Raw genomic sequence first — 13,936 nt, forward strand, 5'->3', positions numbered from 1 at the left:
AACGCTGATCTGGTCTCTGCGCATGGGGCGATTTAAAGTTGTAGGTAGTTTGTAAATGACAGGAAAAATGTCTTCTCTCCGTTGGAGTCCAGAATTTGCTGTCTGCCTCCACTCGACACCAAGATTCTCTTTGCGCGTTCAACTGGTACAATGCATCGCCTTTAGACTTGGACATATTGTCTCCAACCCAGTAGCAATGAGTGGAATAAGTGTCCAAATTTGTTACAACGGGGTCAGTCTGTCGTTGCTTTCCAGGTGTAACCCGAGTGCGGACGTCTCTATAGCAACACAGTAGCAGAACCAGAATAACTTGATGCTTGTCGCTGAGCATCTAATGTTAGAAAGTTCATGTAAAATGCTAATCTATATTTGCAGTATGGTATCTTATTTAAGTACCACCACACGAAGGAGAATATGCATTTAAGACACGGGTTTCTCTGTGATGCCTATGTAAATGTTGTAGAAACGCTATCTGTTTAGTTACCAGTCACACCCACACCATGAGAATACTAGGTTAAACTACTATTAGCGGATTAGGAACGGAGGACGAAGACGCCATCTGTCTGACCATAAAGTTCGTTTCTACTGATTAAACTGACCTTGAGTTTGTCAGAAGAATAATTTAACCTTAAGGCACAGGGTATGCACGTGCCTAATTAACACCCACAACAATGGTCAAAGACGTACACTAAGCCATATCTTACCAAATTGTGACATTCTGTTTAAAGCTGCAATATGTAAACTGTATGCGAAAGTTTAATGCCCTATCTTATGTTCAAAAAAAGTAATTAAATGAGCCTAATTAAACGGCAGACTAGAAAATCATTTTTTGATTTATTTAAAAACGGTTTTATTAATGAACATGTCATGAAAACTACGCCTACAGATAGGCTACTGAACACAACTAGTGCTGATCGCTTACATGAGGCATAGGCTAGCCTACTTATCTTTTAACCTACGAGCTACTATTAAAATGGGAGAGCTTCATTTACATGTGGCTTTGCAAGAACCGCCTCGTCTGTATTTGATTGGTGGTTATCATCATCGGAAGGCCTGTGTGTGTGCAGTATTTGTGCCAATCCCAGTTTCTTCGTTGCGTAGTGAACAAAAGCGGTAGCGCGCTAATACAGATTTAGTCGATGAACAGCCCGCGTGGAAGCAGCAGGCTAACTGAATAGGATTATTTCGTGCGCGCCCATTTTCATTATGATGGAACTGTAGCTTATAAACGGCAAACACAAACTCACTTTGTCTAGTTTTGGCAAACGTTTTGAAACGGTAAGTACGTTTCCAAGTTTGCCTTTGACCCGTCGCTCTCCTCAGCATCTTTAGTTTTCTTTTAACGGAACGATTGCTATCCCGTTTAGAATGTTATTATTATTGGCAATGTGGAATCGTGAGTGAGGGCTATTGAGCTGCGACTTTAAATTGGACTGGGCCTTTTTACGCACAAAGCGTGGTTATCTGTACGTTGCGGCATCATGGTCGCTGGCGAGCTCGTTCAGGAACATCTCCGGTGTAGCGACGCGCACGACGAAGATAACACAGGTCCGGAGACAGTGGAGAAAATCGGAACACCGAGTCAGTATTTGGATGTAACGGATACACCAGTCCATGTGACCGTGTTGGATTCTAGGGAGTCCGAACGGGAGATACCACCGGATGAGAGACAGGCTATGTTGCCTGGTGGACAGAAAGCACTCCAAACCCAGCTCTATCACAGAAGATTTGCCGTTTTAGCTGTGTTCAGCCTTTACTCCCTCGTGAACGCCTTCCAATGGATCCACTACAGCATCATCGCCAACATATTCACCTTTTATTATGGTGTGTCAAATGATAAGGTTGATTGGCTTTCTGTTGTGTATATGGTGGCGTATGTGCCTTTGATCTTCCCAGCAACCTGGCTGCTGGATAAAAAAGGACTGAAAATTACTGTACTTCTAGGGGCCGGCTTGAACTGCATCGGAGCATGGGTAAAATGCGCCAGTGTAAAACCAAATCTTTTTTGGGTGACGATGACGGCGCAGATTATATGCTCGATTGCTCAGGTATTCATCCTGGGACTGCCGTCAAGGATTGCCTCCGTGTGGTTCGGACCCAAGGAAGTGTCAACTGCTTGCGCTATAGCCGTGTTAGGCAACCAGGTGTGTACAGTGTTTGTATTACTTTATGGAACAGCATGCAATGTATGCCTAATAAAGGGATGTAATTTAACCTACTTATCAGTTTTTAACACAATTGATGTGTATATAGGAAGCAAAATTGTACGTGCCGGTAATGTGCGTGAAAATAGGTTTTTTTCATGACGCCATTTTATGCTCTATATGGATAAAATGCTTTTTTGAAGAAATTCTATTGATTTAAATCTTTACTAATAAGGTAAATACTAACACAATTCACTATAGAATTGCATGAATTAACGACAGAGTTAACTATAAATATAATCTGCGAAGCATACTATTTTGTGTTTGAAACCAACTCTACTTCCTGGACTACAGGATATTCAAATACTGTTGGGCGCTGTATTTGCACGGATCTGATCGGTATTTGCCATGAGTAACTTCCCTTTTATTTTTTGCTTATTGCGGAGCCCTTGATTCTTTGATTCTTTGACACGCCTCTCACACGTGGACGGGTAATTTATAGGTCAATATGCTTAAATTGGGCTGAATATTCTTTATCGATGCACTGTAAATAACTAATTGCGCGTGTCCCCGAGTGAGGCAGTGACGTGCTAATCTTGGGTGCAGGTTGGCATAGCTCTGTCGGAGCTGGACTCTTTCAGATGAGTATGCATATGCATTTAATTTTGTTTTCATATGATAAATCTATGATTACATACTTAACATGTAATGAAATAACATATTTACAATTAATACATTATTTTAAATCTATTTAGGGCTCAATTATTTTTCATACATTTTGCACTGTGATAAAAAACAAAAATAAACGTATGTTTATGTTATATGTTTTGCATTGTTTCATACTGATACTGTGATGGCTGCTGCCTTGGCCAGGTCTCTCTTGAAAAAGGTATTCTGAATCTCAATGGGTCTTTCTAGTTTAATAAAGGTTAAAGATGTTTTTTTTAAAAAGCTCCATTGTATTACTGTAGCCTAAAATTAATCCCTGTCTGTTTCTTTCTTAGTTGGGCTGCGCCATTGGATTTTTACTTCCCCCAGTCCTGGTCCCCAACACCATGGATGACAAAGACTTGATGGGCTACAATATAAGCATCATGTTTTACGGAACAGCAGTGATTTCCACCCTGCTCTTCCTCCTGACTGCTGTGGGTGAGTACAGATGTTTCGACTCCTGACCGCGGTGCCATAAAATCATGGCGGACAGACGCCTGCAGGAGTGCAGCACGCAGAAGGCGCGTCGTGTTTTTCCTGTATCGTAGTTCTGTGCGGAGAGCACCGATGTACTGGACTTGCTGTTACATGTGGACCTGAAATTACTGCTCTACCTAGGAACAGGGTGTGTAGCTTTATGGTGTGGTGTGTTGTGGTACAGCCCAAGCTGGCAGATTGGACTGCCACCAGATTGCCTCCGGGGCATTTAGCAAACATTCAAACATTATGGAGACCAGCTCACACATAAACGAAAGAGTCCTGCATTTCCCCATTTTAGAATGTTGCAGAGAGGGGCGGCAGCCTGTGTGAACTACCCGTCTCAGAGCGACTCATGCTGGCACTCGCCTTGGCAGGCGATTCAACTCGTCTAATCGCTGGCGGCAAGTCCTAGAACGCCGCAAAGAGTCACGAGTTGCAGCTCGTGCCTTCGCGAATCTTTGCTCCGACCTGCGGTTTTAAGGCTTGTAAACAGGAACTTATGGCGAACGCATGTTTTTGGCTGGACCACAACAGCGGGGCCAGTGCTATAAACGCGAATGTCTGTGACTGAGTGAGTGATGAAGTTACACCATTGGTCAGCCGAGTTATGAAGTTACACCATTGGTCGGCCGAGTTATGAAGTTACACCATTGGTCGGCCGGATGAAGTGTGTTTGGCCCAGCCATATACTAGGTTTGGACCTGGTCTTGTTTTTTTCCCTTAGTTATCAAAGACAGACCTCCGCTGCCCCCGAGCCAGGCTCAGGCTGTGCTTCCCAGCGGCCCTGCCGAAGACTACTCCTACAAGCAGTCCATCATCAACCTCTTCAGGAACAAGCCTTTCCTTCTTCTGCTCCTCAGTTATGGTGAGACGGCAGGGGCTCTCCGAGTCAGTTGCAGCTGTCTTTCAAATACTTTTTTTCTGAAGTGTTCAGTTGAGTGGCTGCTCGGTTTATTTTCAGATGAGGTGTAGGGATCAACCAGGGAGACTTCCTGGTTTGTTACATTACATTACTAGCATTTAGCAGACGCTCTTATTCAGAGCGTCTTACTTTTTTGTTTTGTTTTGTTTGTATAACATGCAGTTATTGATTAATACATCCCCCTGCAAGGATAGCACTGTTTTGTGTGACAGTGTTAATTGATACTTTGCTTCTATTTCATTCTGCTCAATTTCTGTGTCTATCTTCTGTCCTAGTGTTTTTCTTGTATTGTTTTAGGCACTTATCGGGCATGTCGCTCTGGAAAGAGTGTTTGCTAAATAAAGGTAAATGCATAGCTGGGTATTTATTGAATATGTTATTGACTGGACTGGGGTGATCTCCCTTGATCTCCTAATCTTAAGTGTTCCCTCTAGAGCAACAGCCTTGCGAGAATAACTGTTTTCTGATCAATGCTCAATATTGTTATCCAATGCCCAGTGAACTATTCATTTTTTTTCCCCAGAGGATATTTACTTCTTTTTAGAGTATAGAAAGTTTTTGTCACACGTCCTTCACAAAATTAACTAAATGTGTGATTCAGCTTAGTATGAGTCACCTGAGGCTAGTTATTGCGAGTTTAACTCCTCTTTAATTTTTTTTCCCTGTTTGTAGGTATCATGACTGGCTCTTTCTACTCTGTGTCAACATTACTCAACCAGATGATCATGACATATTATGAGGTATTCTGAACTTGATTTACCAGACTCTTTACCATCAGCTCCATTTTCTCAGTATTAATAGTGTCATACTGTCCCATGCTATCCCTCTGAATACTGTGAAAAATGTAGATTCTTGGGCCTGGAATGAAAGTTAAGTTGTGGAATGTGCTCTGCTTCGTTCTTACTAACAAGTTAGCTCAGCAGGAATTCATTGTCAGGACAGTAATGTTATGCTTCCAAAGGTTTTGCATATATGAAAATACAGAACCTGTTAATTCTTCAAAAAAAATAATGTTTAAGATGATCTTTGGTTGGAAACCCACGCAACCGTGTTTGCATGGATTTCCTCCGGGTACTTTGGTCCTCCTCCCACAGCCCAAAGACATGCAAGTAGGCTAATTGGAGACACTAAATTGCCCATAGGTATGAGTGTGTGAGTAAATGGTGTGTGTGCCCTGTGACAGATTGGTGGCCTGTCCAGAGTGTTTTCCTGCCCCTGCCTCTCGCCCTACGCACGCTGGGATAGGCTCCAGCACCCTCTGCGGCCCTAACCAGGATAAGCAGGTTTAGATAATGGATGGACATTTTCTTGTGGCACGTGCAACCTGAGACCACTGCACTCACAGAAAGGAGTACTTCATCCAGGAAGGCCATCCCCTCTCAGTTTTCGGATGTTGCTTGCCAGCTAAACGCGCTAACTCGGCATGAGCTGTGCTGTGTGGGGTGTGTGCGGAGGTGTGTGGTAGTGTGGTACGGTGCCCCCCCCGCCGCTTTCCTCACGCTGACTAACGCGAGGACACTCCGCCCAGGGGGAGGAGCTGAACGCTGGCAGGATCGGCTTAACCCTGGTTGTGGCTGGAATGGTTGGCTCTGTCATCTGTGGGCTGTGGCTGGACTACACTAAAACCTACAAGTACGTACCCCGTTCACCCCCATCGCTTGCAGCTTCCCTCATACCCAGCGAATGGTGGTCTAACTCATCGACACAACCTCTGTCTGTTCTCATAATATCTAATGTTTTCAGTGCATTGTTATTTGTGTCTGTCATTGGGGAGTTAAAAAGTCCAGTGTCAGGAATCAGGAATCTACTTTATGATGCAAAACGTATGAGCTTTGGTGTCACTTCACTAAACCACCAAGGTACATGGAACAGGAAGAAGCAGCAAGGAGAATGGGAAAACATCCAGTGATGCTTAGGGTTGAATAGAAGAAATATTTTATTGTCCAGCAGGTGTCAACAATTAAAGATGACTTTTTTCTTTCATCTGCAATTGTAGCTGACATGTTTTATCCTCATTTGTTTAGAACCTGAACTTTGTCTTGGTCTGTGAGTTCAAGTGACCAAGGTACTTGCATTCCGTGACAGAATCCCTCCAGTGTAGGTCTTAATTCAGGTTTGTCATAATAAAGAGCTCTTAATGCAAGCGATTTTGACCAATCAGATTTGGAAAGATTATTTGCATTGTTGCAGCCACTGTGCTGTTCTCTCAGAGTACCTATACAGAACAGATTATCCTCATTACGTTTGTACAGCATGACTTGATAAGCTGCTCATAACTAATGTCATAATAAAGATAGAAGGACCAATTATTCTTGCGGTTGATGCCTGGGCTCTTGCCAACAGTCTTGTGCTGAGTGATATTATATCCATTCATCTTAGTGTTCAGCAATGATTCATGATCCAGGAGGATTCTAAGGCTAATTTTGTGTTTGCTCCTTTAAGAATCACCACTGTGATAGTCTACATCCTGTCCTTCGTCGGCATGGTGGTGTTCACGTTCACCTTGGACCTGGGACATCTTATCTTGGTGTTTTTCACGGCTGGTGCACTGGGGTAAGCCTGGGCCTTTTGCAAGAATGGGCGCGAAGTTTCAGCTTCCAGAACGAACTGTATGTCCTCATAAAAGCATATTTAGTGCCTTAAAAGCCACTGGCTTTTCTGTGGGAAAATATTATCATGTTAATGTTCAACATGACAGGCAATGGGCCTCATTCACAAACCTTTTCTTAAATAATTCTTACTTTTCTTCTTAAAAATGTTCCTACGAAAAAACAATATGAGATTTGTGACATGTACAGACTTTATGTGCAATCCTGTTCATGTGATTTGCATAAGAAGATAGCCATGAACAAATACAGATAGGAATAAAATGATGAATGCCAAAAATGTTTTACGATCAAATGATCGTACGCACGTTTCTTGAATGAGGCCCAATATGTTTTGTTAGAAGTACCAATCACAGACCAGGTCAACAGAAGGACAGTACTGTAGCCTCCCTTATTTTCAGTGTTTTTTGTCTGGTGCCCTTGCATTTGTTCTGTAACTGGGTACAGCTAAGCCGTCTGGCTGACTGTGTTTTTGTGTACGGTGAACTTTCGTGAGGACACCCAGCATTAAATTAGGACATGGGGAGACAGTCCCGAGTTACTCCTTATTGCCTCTTTGAATAATGCTGCTTATGTTTGATTCATGTTATTTTATTTTTAATATGCTTTTCCATAACAGGTTCTTCATGACAGGTTACCTGCCTCTGGGGTTTGAGTTTGGGGTTGAAATCACATACCCTGAATCTGAAGGGACCTCGTCTGGCCTTCTCAATGCATTTGCACAGGTAATTGCCGGCAAAGTGACTTTTAACATTGCAATTCCAAGATGGCCAAGCAGGTTTCTGTCTGTCCACCAAGATGCAAGCCTTCCCAGCTAACGTTACATATGGAGAGATACTCGATACTTTGGAATTTCATTGTTTTGAAATGTGCAGAATCCACGAGGGCCCCTATAGGTGTGAAACGTGAGATGGGAGGGCTTCGGAAAGGGAGTCTATTTGACAAAGGGATTTAAACCTGTCCCCCTGTTTATCCCTGTGGTCAGTTACAATACATTTCCCACGTTGTCTTCGCAGTACTGATGGAGTTCTCAAACCCCCAAATCCTCTGTTGTCTTCCAGATATTTGGGATCATTTTCACGTTGATCCAGGGGAAGCTGACCACAGACTATAACCCCCTGGCTGGAAACATCTTCCTCTGTGCCTGGATCTTTGTGGGCATCATTCTAACAGGTTTATTTGGGGGGTTTTCTTTGTGGTCATTGTTGTATGAATTAATTTCTTGTGCTGCAGCAGCCACCATGCTATTATTTTTCATGCTATAACAGCATACTATATGATATTGTTATTTACTGTCACAGTTACTCGATCTTGTGAAGGACTGTGGGCTTTCACTCAGAAACTAGGTTTGTTTTCTACTTTCTCCTGAAGAAACATGGTGTGAGGGTGTCCTTTGGGGTATCCATATGGTGGAAATATTGCACCATATGCACCTGCAATGGCCTAATGAAGCTGCAAAATCATGTTGTGGTTACTTAATTTTATAACTGACTGTAGAGCCACAACCAATGTTAAGATATCTTCAAGGTCAGGGCATTAATACCGGGCCCTCAGAATGATTCTTTGTGTAGATTTGCTTTTTCAATGTACAGGTGAGGAAAATCTTGTGCAGTTTCTTCAAACCAGCAGCATAATTTTATTTTTCTGTTTTGTGCAGCCTTGATAAAATCTGATCTGAAAAGACATAACGTCAATATGGGAGTGGAAAGCAAACCTCTTCAAGCAGTAAGTAGTTATATAATTTGTGTTCTCGTGCAAAAATGTCCTTCAGGCTCTGCAAATTTTCCGCCTGAATTATTTCTCATGTGAGAGCTGGAGCTGATAAAACACAAATGATATGAATATTAGAAACTGTAGGGAGAAACCCAGACTTACTGGCCTTACTGCGAGCTAAAGATTATCCTAGTGTCAGAGTAAGGTGGGAATTATTCAATACTGAGGACTTGTATACCTTGTATGTAGTATGGAATTGGTCATTTTAGATTCAGTTTACCTAAACAGTAATAATGTAATATGGTTGTGCATCCTTTTATTGGGTTAATAAAATACACAAATAGAAAATACACAAGTACAGTAATCATAACACTGACGGGCGGCCTCTCAAGTTATGTCCAAGTATGAGGCCACATTAATGAAATTTTAGTTATATTGGCGGCTGTTTGTGTGCATTTATTGTGAAGGCGGATTGAGGTAGTTTCTTTTAGTGTTCACCCAATTCATTTCACATTTGACCCCTATTATTATGTTATTGCTGTTCTAGCAACAGGCACCTGGACAGCTATTGGCGTGTCCTTGACTGTAGGTTACAGGGCAGTGGTAAAATAGGCCATTGAAACGCAGTTGAGGCAAGAACAGGCATTAGATGTCAGGAGATGCATTCTTCAAAGAACGATTGCAGGGGATGGGGGACACACAGAAAAAAGTGTGTCTCTTTTACTTGGCCTTCTTTTCTTTTACTCTTTCATTCTTTATTTCTTTTTCTTGCCTAGGTCACTGCTGAGTGCCCTTCAGACAAGTCTTCCAATGGCGTCGTAGTGGAATCGTCCCCTGAGTGTTCACATGAGACCTCCCTGTAGAGATCGTGGAGTCCAACATCACATCAGTGAGGCTGTCTTTGCACCTGAGCTTGCTTCAGATCCCGTTTTATTCTTATTACTGTTTCTTATTTATGATGATATTTTAATGTGATCTTTTTTATTTGTAGCGAACCCACATTTTGTTTACAGAGGTACAGCGTGATGCTGCAAAGCCGGCAAAAAGAGAGAAGTAAATAGGCTGAACTTTTTTGGATTGTCCAAATTTACCTGGCCACAGTACTCAGTGTTTAATGATCCGTTCCTGTCCAGAGGTGGACACAGCAACACTCACCGAAACGACAGCATTTCTTTAGGTGATTTCTGCCTAGTTCAAATTTCTTTGCATAAATGGCGTAAAAAAAGGCATTTGCACTACAAATTTGTGATGTGTACAAACGTGTGTGCCAATATATATTATATATATATACTGTATGAAGGAAAAATTCCTTGGATCTTTGAACAAGCAACATTATTTGCAATTTCATTCCTTTAATGGTGTTATTCATATGTTGCCAGTGTTTTGTGGAATTATGGAAATTTGAAATATTTATGAGATTATGGAAATATGGAAGTGCTGCCAGCAGTGGGAGATACAGATTGATCTGCCATTCTTTACAGAAATGTAATATACTGAAAATATGTTGAAATATATTACCAAAGTATTGATAATGTATTTATTACATAACAATATACGGGCAGATATACAAATTATTACCAATTCAGATGTTACTGTATATTACACTGCTTTTAGCGCCCAGCATATGTGCAATGTTCCTGTGAGGAATTTCTCATGTACTGGGTGTTACAAAGATGCTGCTGTCTGATAAAGCCTGCCTCTATGTCCTTTAGCCTAATTTTCAAGACATTTTGAGTTTCGCACAAAACACATCAATTGTCCTTTGTCAGCACTTTATTGTAGTTCAAGTAACTGAAACATTAGCTCTGTTATCAGCATTTGTTATTCACTGGTATTAGTAGATGCTGATGCAAGGTAAAATATGGATAAAAAGCACAAAGACACTATACCATGAAGCACTGAAAGTCCAGTCTCATACTGGGGAAATGGATTGAAATTTTTTAATGTGCAATTTTTAAAATGTATCATTTGTCAATCACAATTTATGTTGAGTTGAATTAGGCAGAATTCTGAACCTCTTTGAGTTGTTTTCGACTGATTTTAGTTTGTTTTGTGAAGGTGTGCACAATCACATAAAATCTTTTTTTTAGTCTCTGCATACAATGAGGACCAACTTGTTTAACCATATTTTATTTTCCAAATTTCTTGATGCAATTCATTTCATTGTTTAAATTGGCTATTGAATTGTCAATTGTTTTAGTACTTTAGTGTTAGTTTACCCATGTAACATTTTGTACCTAATGTAGAAAAATAATTAACAAAGAAAGGGCAGTCTTCATATATCACTTAACATTGCTGTCTTTGACGTGTCACTCTCTTCATTCTGCCCTGAGCACCGAAAGATTGTTGATATGCATGTATGTTCATAACAGCACCAAACACTGGATCTGACCTCACCGAGTGTAGTTTTGTTTGTCATGTCCATAACAATAGTTCTGGAGCCAGCTAATAATAATCTAACGTGCAAACAAATGTGGTTTCAGGGCTACAGAAAATGGAATCATTCGAAGTCACTGGAAAACAAAGTTTCGGTTTTTTTAAGTTCAGTTAATGTACTGGTATTTATGTGTGTTTGGTTTAACCATGCAATGATACAGCTCATTTCTGTTCAACTTCTCTTGTATGGCGCTGTCACAAAGACACTTCACATGGTAAAAATCAGGCATTTATGGGAACGATCATTACACTTTCATGTCAATCATAAACAAATCTGGAAAAAAATTAAATGTTTATTGACGCATAAAATGTGTCCCCAGAGGTCATTTTTAATCCCATTTAAAATCACGGAACATCATTTTAAAGCCTGGTTTTAAATTGTGAAAAAATGTATTGAATATAGAGACACCAACAGCCAGATTAATAATCAAGTGTGAAAACAATCAAGTGAAAAAAAATGCAGCAGGGAAACATGCATACGGATATGTTCAAAGAGACTGTGGACCCAGGATTACCTGATACACACAGACACCCTCAGGACTTGCAGAGGATTTCTCACACCCTACTGTACCTTTTGACATGTCGCTCCAAGAGAGTCAATTTTTTGCTGATCGGTTATGATGTTACCCAGATCTCAAGTGGCCTATCATACTCCCACACTAGAATAGCATGCAACCTTCAAACATCAACCACTGGAAAAGGAACATGCTTGCATATTAATAATAGTCATATGATAAGCACAATAACTATGCAGAAAAGCATGTAGCGTATGCGAAAAAAGACCAATAACATGATTACCCATCTGAGCTGATTCACACCAGGAGACCATGACACAGAAGGCTTAACACACTGAAGTTTGACTTAGTTACATCATCTGCTTACGTTAAAACATTCAAATAATCACATGATGAGAATGGACCTATCAGAAGTGACACATCATTTGCTTTGCTCAAAACCACATTTGTCTAGAGCAGTTCTAAACATGGATTGTCCTGACCCTGAAACAAATGGAATAACATAATCTCATGGCTAGTGCTTAAACAGTGTTGCATGTATGCTGATTGAAACTCCACAGTGGTAGACTGTCAGGTGACATGACTGCACAAAGTAACAAAGGGCATACACACTAAGCAAAATAATGAAAGCCATTCAGAGTACGTCTTTCATCAGTGACATATTTCTTCAAAATAAATTCATAAATTTGACGTGTCACGTTCTACACCACATATCTCTGTTCAGTAAAACATTGCTTATATCCTTGGTGGGGAAAAAAAATTAAGTCTCAACAGAAGTAGCACTAAATTTCTTTAAAGGTTCCACATTCCCCTCTGCTAAATATAATTGATGGTCCCCTGGCGCCCCCTAGTGGAAAATAGTTTTTGTGCTTTTGTGGCAGCATTTCAAAGCAGGATTACTGAGTTAGCTGGATAACCGCACAGAGCAAAACCCAGAAGCCTCCCAAATCTGGAACATGGACTGAAGTAAAAAGAATTGTTCCAGGTTTTACTCACAACAGTTATCTAGTTAACTCAGTAATCCTGATTCGTAAAATACCCCCCTGCTTTGTGTAACACTCCCCCGGACAGCTCAATCAGTTTATTTTCAGCTTGTTGCCTAATGAGGATGACAATCCATCAAATGTTCAAGCATCAAAGTGTATTTTATTTATACAATCCAGAATTTGCAAGTGCATTGCTTAGACAGTGCTTTATAATTGACATCCATATATTAAATGCTACAATAATATATATATATATATATATATACACACACACACACACACTTAGATTTGGACACAGTACAAGCATGCTAAAATGCTTGCTCTTTGGCAGGGTGACAAAATGTCCTGAAGGGGGCAGAATTTGACATCTTAAAATGCAAGTGTTGGAAACCCCTCAGTTCTAAATTGCTTTGCAGTCACTCTGTGTTCCTTCATCTATGAAAAAGCCATTTTATATCACTTGAAAATTGAAAATCAGTTTTTTCTTATAAATTTAAACCATGTCAAAATTGTTTTATGGCTCAAACTGCCAGAATATCAGTTCAGCAGTTTCAATACATTTTGTTAAAATATTTTGTATAAAAGATCACGAGGTTACAATATAAAGATCAATACTTCAAAATGTCAGCCATTCAGTGATTTACAGTTGGAGAGTGCTTTGCAAAAACAGCAACTTGGCAACGTTCAGCTTCATAGCCTTTTTGAGTTAACCCTTGGTGCCCCTCAGAGCAAAAGGATTCCCTCCCTTGTACGCTCTAGCTATGGCAAAAGTCACAAAGTCTCACAGTTTTACTCCTTGCTACTACTGGAATATAGCACTGTTAGTGCTTTCGGGGCTGTCTTTATATATTTATTTATTCTATTATTTGTCACACTTTTTGTTGTTTGTCTTTTGACCAGGGGATTATATTGTTTCTTTTTATAGTATTACTGTATAGTATATTGTTCTCTTTTGTGTGTGACTTATTTTTTAGTATTTCCTGTCGTTGTATTGTTTTCCCCATATATTTCTGAAAATTGTAACAAAGTGCAAATCAGAAAGAAAAAGATAATGTGAAGATCAATGTTTCAGCCACAACAATTTTACTGGGTTTAGATTTTCCTGTTTAGCGAGAAGCAAATACATTCAGGAGAATTGACTTTCACTAAACGGCTTATTGTGAGACTTAAAGTGATGCACTGATCCCGTGTCTTTAAGCATTGATCCACAAAACAGTGAAGATGGAATGAAATGTAAAGTATACCTGAAAATGGCTTCTTACTATTGAACGTGCACTCCAAAACTGCCTCCCTACAGTACATCACCTCTCCAGGCTGCTCTTGGAAAAAGTTCTCAACCCATCCAATTGTACAAGATTATGTCTCCAAGGACATGCTCAAAGGTATGCCCTGTATTAGCCTACAGGTGCATCATTGGATTTGG

The 13,936-nt window shown here is 40.4% G+C and overlaps 1 protein-coding gene across 4 annotated transcripts; it reads left to right on the plus strand.

The window, feature by feature from the left end:
- Positions 1-1,074: 1,074 nt before the first annotated feature.
- Positions 1,075-11,321, plus strand: flvcr1 (FLVCR heme transporter 1). Of its 4 annotated transcripts, none has more exons than XM_035424294.1 (11): positions 1,087-2,144; positions 3,149-3,293; positions 4,060-4,200; positions 4,533-4,601; positions 4,930-4,997; positions 5,786-5,889; positions 6,700-6,810; positions 7,483-7,588; positions 7,925-8,036; positions 8,521-8,588; positions 9,353-11,321. In XM_035424294.1, exons 1-11 carry the CDS (start codon positions 1,482-1,484, stop codon positions 9,437-9,439), a joined length of 1,674 nt encoding a protein of 557 aa, XP_035280185.1. In that variant the 5' UTR covers positions 1,087-1,481; the 3' UTR covers positions 9,440-11,321. The 4 variants fall into 4 exon arrangements, 3 of the variants coding, with proteins under 3 accessions (XP_035280185.1, XP_035280186.1, XP_035280187.1); XM_035424296.1 differs by lacking the exon at positions 1,087-2,144 and adding an exon at positions 2,796-3,033; XM_035424295.1 differs by lacking the exon at positions 4,533-4,601.
- The last annotated feature ends 2,615 nt before the right edge of the window (positions 11,322-13,936 follow it).

Source organism: Anguilla anguilla, chromosome 6, assembly GCF_013347855.1.
Source record: "Anguilla anguilla isolate fAngAng1 chromosome 6, fAngAng1.pri, whole genome shotgun sequence".
Taxonomy (NCBI): domain Eukaryota; kingdom Metazoa; phylum Chordata; class Actinopteri; order Anguilliformes; family Anguillidae; genus Anguilla; species Anguilla anguilla.

Coding starts and splice junctions, on each gene's coding strand:
- flvcr1 (XM_035424294.1), top strand. CDS start 1,482: ATGGTCGCTGGCGAGCTCGTTCAGGAACATCTCCGGTGTAGCGACGCG. Junction 4,998..5,785: donor TGATCATGACATATTATGAG/GTATTCTGAACT, acceptor CACTCCGCCCAG/GGGGAGGAGCTGAACGCTGG. Junction 8,037..8,520: donor TGTGGGCATCATTCTAACAG/GTTTATTTGGGG, acceptor TGTTTTGTGCAG/CCTTGATAAAATCTGATCTG.